Source organism: Hibiscus syriacus, unplaced genomic scaffold, assembly GCF_006381635.1.
Source record: "Hibiscus syriacus cultivar Baekdansim isolate YM2019G1 unplaced genomic scaffold, ASM638163v2 tig00110123_pilon, whole genome shotgun sequence".
Classification (NCBI taxonomy): domain Eukaryota; kingdom Viridiplantae; phylum Streptophyta; class Magnoliopsida; order Malvales; family Malvaceae; genus Hibiscus; species Hibiscus syriacus.
The window spans coordinates 1,684,505-1,691,695 of NW_024062599.1; the positions used below are offsets into that span (position 1 = coordinate 1,684,505).

The 7,191-nt window shown below is 37.6% G+C and overlaps 1 protein-coding gene and 1 long non-coding RNA gene across 2 annotated transcripts; both read left to right on the forward strand.

Moving 5' to 3' along the window:
* The first annotated feature begins 1,658 nt into the window (after positions 1 to 1,658).
* LOC120215587 lies at positions 1,659 to 2,367 on the forward strand. The gene is made up of 3 exons (XR_005524970.1): positions 1,659 to 1,753; positions 1,833 to 1,922; positions 2,187 to 2,367. It is a non-coding gene; the product is annotated as an uncharacterized LOC120215587 (long non-coding RNA).
* Positions 2,368 to 2,376: 9 nt separating this feature from the next.
* LOC120215552 lies at positions 2,377 to 3,816 on the forward strand. The gene is made up of 3 exons (XM_039213207.1): positions 2,377 to 2,611; positions 2,646 to 2,980; positions 3,259 to 3,816. Exons 1-3 carry the CDS (start codon positions 2,377 to 2,379, stop codon positions 3,355 to 3,357), a joined length of 669 nt encoding a protein of 222 aa, XP_039069138.1. The 3' UTR covers positions 3,358 to 3,816.
* Positions 3,817 to 7,191: the final 3,375 nt, after the last annotated feature.

Consider the following 7,191-nt stretch of genomic DNA (forward strand, 5'->3'; position numbering starts at 1 on the left):
GGTTCCTTTTTTAGTTGGCATAAGTTGTTTATTTGAAAAGAGGATTGGATCTTTTATGTATGGGAAACATGAGGTTCATATGATATTGGAAAATCAACAATCTGCAATTCCATCTTTAATTAAAGATGGAAGACTAGGGACTGAGTAAATTAAATAATCTTCTTATCGCCATTGCCTTTGTGATGGTTGTTATGGCCCGTATTCATGTTAAAGAAATTGTTCGTTTTGATCAAACAATTCCTTTTTTTCATTTGTTGAATGACAACTTAAAACTATAGATTTTTGGCAACCTTGGTTATGGTTGCTTGAATGACAGAGGATAAGGTAACAGTTTGAGATATTGTAGGAAAAAAATAATTTGGTGGGTTAGGATTTGAATAAGGTTGCAAAAGTTTTCCTTAAAAAAGAAAAGAAAAGAATTATTTTCTGGTGATCATGTTTGATATCCCTTGAAATGACCATCCAGCTCAGTTGGTAGAGCACAAGGTTCTAAACCTTGAGGTCGTGGGATCAAGTCCCACGGAGGGCATTTCATAATTTGGAGGTCTCCTACGGAAGCTGCTCTCAACCTGGTGTGGGGCAGTCTACTATCTTACCCCTTATCCCATACATATGGGAAAAAAGGGACACCATTTTTTTTTTATGTTTGATATCCCTTATGGAAAGAAGTGAACCAACATTTGTTCCAGAATGGTTGAAAAGTTCTGGCACTGTTACTGGGGTGGTGGCAATTCAGTCCACCACTTTGCTTCCTCTTCTTTTCACTCAGGTACCCTTTGTCACACTACCTTTTAAATACCCATTGCATTTCTCACTTCAGTTGTACTTCATTACAATGTTACTCTTCGGCATGATCTGTTTGTTAGATACACCTTTGGTATGACTTTTTGCTTCATGACCATTTTGTTTCTCATTGCGTTTACATGGCGACATTTTGTACTTGTAATTGTATGAAAGTTGTATTAATTTTTGGAACATATAATAATTGTATTCTTTTTGTTATATTATGTTTCTTCAGTGATGCATCATGGAAGGCAGGAAAACTATAGTAATACAAGTGATTTTGATTCCCCACGTCATGCATTTTTGGATCGGACATCATCGTTGAATTCACGGAGGAGTTCTAGTAATGGTTCTGCAAAGCATGTTACAGTAGCTTTAGTAGGAGTCACCGCAATAAAGACCGAGAAAGGGATAAAAGAGAGGTCAAGTTTGTGGACCATTGGGAGCGTGATTCTGCTGATCCTTTAGGCAGTATCTTAACCAGTCGGATTGAGAAATTAGGTGTCGCTACGAGTAGGGTTGAGATGGTTGCATTGCCACGTTCTCATTCTATGATCTCTAGGAAACAGGGTGAGGCTGTACCTCGAAGGGTTGCAGTGAGCTCAAGAGATAATGGTAATAGTAAAAACAACGATGGCAATGATTTGCTTCCTGGGGTACTAATGGAAGTAGCATCGACAAGGCTGTGTTTGAGAAAGATTTTCCTCATTTGGTACTGAGAGAGACAAGTTGTGCCTCAAATAGCTAGAGTTTCTTCCTGGTTGAGTTTGCTGTTGGCAATTCATCTTTTGGTGGGGAAGGATGGACCTCAACTTTGGCAGAAATGCCCACTCTGGTGGAAGTAGTAGCACAGGTTCTATGTCTGCACCTAACTGTTTCTACCTCTGGTTCTGGGGGATCCAAGTGCCACAGTGGGTCTTATATGGCTGAAGCACTAGTACAGCTCCTTACGAACTCGTACTGCTCCCAGGTAAGTGTCTCAGTCACGAGCTTTCATTACATGTATAACTTGTATCTGTGATTTAACTAGATATTCCTATTTGATACAGCTATCTGTCAAGACTCAAAGACGTGAGGAACTGGCTATTAAGCAATCAAAGCAACTGATACCAGTGACACCTACGATGCCTAAGGGTTCGGTAAGGCAATCACCCTAGGTTTCATAAGTATTCTCTATTAGCTGCATTAAGTTCATAGTTTAGTCCTTTTAAACAAGTGTAGCTCCTTCCCTCTTCCTCGTGCCTCTTGTGCATCATCTTTATTCATCTGAAACTGTATGGATGATCATTAAAAGTTGTCATTATCTTGGAAAATTTTTGTAGGTAGGTTCAGCTAAATGTTGTCTTACCTGTCAATTGCAGTCTTAACAAACCAGGTAATGGTACTTGATTTTGTTGTCCCAGGTTCTCAATTCAGGGATAAATCAAAAATCAAACAGCACTCAGAGCAAGTGAGATGAATATAGCTGTCAAGAATGGCAAGCAGCAACCTTCTTTGATTCATCATGGTACTCAATCTACTCATGGTGGACATGTCAAGTCAGATACGCCAAAGACATCTGGGACGCTTTGGTTCTCAAACCAGGATGGGAAAATGGGGTCTCCCTGCACAAAAAGATGTAGCCACTCCAACAACAAATGTCACAGCAAAGTTACAACAAGCCAACATGCTGTTGCTGCTGTTACATCTGCTCCTGCAAGAAACTCAAACAGCCCAAAGCATTTTACCGGGGAACACAAAGCAGCTGCCTTGAATCCAATAGCTGGATTCACTATGGAAAAGAGACCCTCTTTGGCTCAAACCAAGAGTCGAAATGATTTCTTTAATCTCCTGAAGAAGAAGACGTCACAAACACTTCTGCTTCCTGAAGAAGAAGACGTCAACAAACACTTCTGCTGGCCTCTCAGATTCAAACCCTCATATTTCATCCCACAGAAAACATGAAGTTACAAAGGAAGTAGGCAGTGCTTCCCCACCTGCTCTTGCCAATGAGAATGGTTCTGCAGCAACTAGCAATGGTGGCACCTGTGAAGAGGCTCAAAGATTTTCTGATGATGGTGAAAATAATATGAACTCCTTTTTTCATGTTTATCCAGACGAGGAAGAGGCAGCATTTCTTCATTCTCTTGGTTGGGAAGAGAACTCCGGTGATGATGAAGGTCTTACAGAAGAGGAGATCAACGCATTTTATCAGGAGGTAAGTTATACATTTTGTTTTTGTAGTTATACTTTCCCTTTTACTGATAACAAATTCGTTTAATATTTTTTTGTTGGAAGTCATTCTATGACTTGATTCCTAGTATTAGTGTTTCTAATGTTGAGTTGTCCCTGCTCTATGTTTTTTGTCTGCAATGCATAGCCACTTAGTATCTTGCTGCTTGTTTAAAAGTGTGTAAAAAGGTGATGTAATTTAAGAACTCTTGTAAGATAATTTCTAATGGTCTTTGCTCTTTTGTTTATTGATTTGTTTTGCAGTACATGAAACTGAGACCGACTCTGAAAGTGCACAATAGCGTGCAACCAAAGCCGGTTCAATCAATTGCATCTAATTTAGATGGAGATCTTCGGAATTGAGTTCGTCTGACTCTGAATCTGAAGAAGCTTGACTCTTCTAAGCCCTTGCATAGTGGAATACAAAGGAGTTCCAATTTTTGATGGCAGATGATTAGATTTTCCTTTTTTTGATGTCTTCTGTTTGAAAGGAAGCTGATGAGTTGAGTTGGTATGGAGAGGTGGTGGGCTTAGGGTTTTGAGGGAGGGTGCATTTTGCAATAGTACAATAAGTCCTGCTCACTTGTAACAAGAGAAATTTTTAGGGTTTTTCTAATGTGTTGGATTTGGGGGGTGGATGTTGGATTTGGGGGTGGATGTTGGATTTGGGGCTATTTTGTCTTGTGCAGTGGGAAGATGATGCTGAAAAGGAAGTTGCATCTTTTAGGGATATATTCTTCTTTTCCTTTCAAGATGGTTCAATTTTACAAGAAAAATATCATTGTTGTTTTTGACCCATTGTTTGGAAATGAAATAAAAAAAGTTCCATTTCAAGATTAGCTCAAATTTCCTTACTTTTTGTGTTGTTGTTGTTGCAATCTGCACAGCTTAACTTGTAATTAAGTTAGAAGAAGAGCTTTGACTAGCTTAATTTTATTATAATAGGGTTAATTGCTGTTTGGTGTAAATACTATATTAAAAAATTAATTAACTAGAGAGGTATTATAATTAGAAAAAATGTTGGATCCAAACAAAGTAGAACAATAAGCATCACTGACCATTAATAGGTCTCACTATATTGAAAATTTTAATGTTATAAAAATGTTTCTTTTCTTCAGTTTATATATGAATATTTTAACGTTAACTAATTTGGTTATTTAAGTGTGAAAACATATAATGTTCATTTGGTTAAAATCAAATTGATTAACCGAATTGAATTAATTTCATAAAGTTATCGCCAATCGATAGGGTTAAATATTGTTTGTTGCATGTAAGATACTGAATTCTTATCACATAAATTATTTCTCTGTTATATATATGAAGTATATCGTCGTCGACTACTTCAGTTATTTTTGTGATGAATTTGACTTGGATCCTTTGTACGGACGAGAGTTTTCATTGTCAGATTAAAATCGAAATAATCAGTTGAACTGAATTGGTTCAATTAATTGGTCGGTTATAGAGTTTGTTTGGTCGGAGAATGATTAATGAATTTCCAGTCCGTTTATTAATAAATCTGATTCAAAATTAATTAATTATTCAAAAAAAATTAAATATATATTATATTTTTCTAAACCATACCTATTAAAATTTTAAGATCCACTAGGATTTTTTTCCAATACCCCAAACAGATTAATTATTTAGGATATTGGGCCAACATGAACTTTATTTTGGAAACTATGACATTCTCTACAGTGAATACCGAACTCGTCACCTCGAGGTAACGAGTTCCTGAAAATATTATTTTTAAATTGTCTCTGTAACAATCCGGTCTATTTTCGGCCATATTTGTGCGTGGCTTCAAGTTGTACCGACATTGATTGAGGCTTTGGTCGAACGTTGGCAGCCCGAGACGCACACATTCCACTTGCCTAGTGGTGAAGCGACGATTACTTTGGAAGATATCGCTTACCAACTCGGTGTTCTTGTGAATGGAACCCCCGTATGAGTCAGAACATGTACGACCTCACATCGTTGGTCTACCAAAGTTGGGAAACATGGTTGTAATCAGAATTCCAACTGGCTGACGGGTCTACCAATGAGGAGGTTATTTTCAGGTCTCGAGCATATCTTCTCCAACTACTAAACCCGACCTAGAACTAACCCGAAATTAGGGTTGTAAGTTCAACAAAGACACCACAGAACGAGGATCGTTGGATCTGGCCACCTGATCCAACAGTCACAAAGCCCCAGGGAATACCAAGCGACCAGGCGGAGATTCCGGCCGAAAGTCCGTCACAAAGCAACCAAGGCCGATGAATCCCGGTTAAATCGGGACTGACCCATCCCGTTTAGCCGGTCAAGCAATAACCCTCAACCCCAAACAAATCGGAAAACAAGGGGCAAACAACCCGAAATAACCAAGAGTGACACCGAAGCAACCGGAAACCCCGATGGGGGGCCTATAAATACCCTGTAAAAACTAAGCATCGACAACACAAGGAGAAGCAAAGCATCACCAATCAAAACCATAAAGCAACCAATACTAAGAAACCGAAGGCAACGCTCAAAGTCGAAGGCCTCGTATCATCAAAGCATCGGAAAATAAAGAACCACCATCAAAAAAGTAAAAGGCTCAAACTTTGCGCTTAGATCTATGTCGGTGGGGTAGGTTTAGGGGTTTTTGGCCTCGGTTTTGAGCTTACGAGGATGAGGGGAATGTTTTTGGGTGGGTTTGGTTTTTTCGGCCACCGGTAGTGGTGGCCGGAGCGGCGGCCAGTGCGGTGGAGAGCCTCGTCGGAGTCGGACCGGCCATTGGCCATAAAGGCTTAGGTTGAGAGCATTTAGGGGTGTGGGAGGGATGATAGTGTGGGAGGGATGATATTTGAAGAAATGAATTGAAATGGCGATTTTTAGGTTTTTGAGGCTATTTATAGGGGGACCGAAGTGTAATTATGAAAATTTTAATTTATTTCTACAGTCCCTGCACTTTCGAAGTGTAATTCATTTTGGTCACCTGTTGTAATTTTGCCCTTAAATTTTGAATTGTTTCAATTAAATCCATGTTTAGAATTCTTATATTTACAAATTAACCCCTCCTAACTCTATATTATTTCTTACAATTTTCAAATAATATCAATTTGGTCCTTAATTATAAATTTTTGCAGTTTAACCCTTTTAATTTGAATGTTTTTTATTTGTTTTATTCTAACACTAATGTTTTAGTTAACTTCAGTTTTGATATTTCTTTTAATATAAACAATTTTTATCGATCGGAGGTAAGTAATTCGAATCGAATCTTTTAATTTTAATTTTCAGAATTAAGACAACTGATAAATTAAAATGGTACCGAAAAGGCAATTCAAGGGTGTTAATCCTTCCTTGACTGTATCCGACTCCCGAATCGACATATTTATGGTAAAACACAGATCAGGTAAGATGATAAATTAAGTTATCGATCAACATATTTTTTTTAAAAAATGATCGGTGGTGGCTCTAACGTATTTTATTTAAGTCGAAGCCCAATTTCGGGCCCATTCGAAGAACGATTGCCACAACTTGGCGACTCCACTGGGATAGGTAAGTGAGTCAGGCTAAAGTTAATTTTCGGTTGTCTTTTTAAGCGAAAATTACAAGTTTAAATTTTAATTTATTTATTTGATTCTTATTATTTCTTTGATTATTTTTCAAATAAATAGTTGTACTGACGTTTTTAGTGATTTCAGCTTTTAAAATTTTCATCTCAGGCTTTATACCCGAGCTCCAAACCCTTTTATGTAGGTGAAAGCGATGCCTTCGTGGGAATTTATTTTCTGTATAGGCAAGTCTTCGAGATTCATATACCTTATGTCTTCGTGTGAATTTATTCTCCGTATAGAAATAAGGGAATGTATCCTCTCGAGTTTAACTTGGTCCACATAAGCTTGTAATGGGCTCTAAACCAGGATACAATGAATTAGAGCCCACCCAAAACTTCATTTCAAAACCTAGGTTGCTTTGAGTTATTTCCTGCTTTATTTTATGCTCAGAGCATGTGAACTAGAAGTTTATGTGGTTAGGACCTGTTCAAAATTAACATGCAGGATAGAGATCAGGTCCGGGTAAGAATAATAAGCATGTATGTAGGACTTTTTTCATTATTATTTTGATTATTATCTTTATCTCACTAACTTTTTTCCTTTCATTTTTGTTTTGTTTTCTTTTATTTTTTCATTTACATCATTCAAAAAGAGGTGTTGATCCACAAAAATGTGTTCG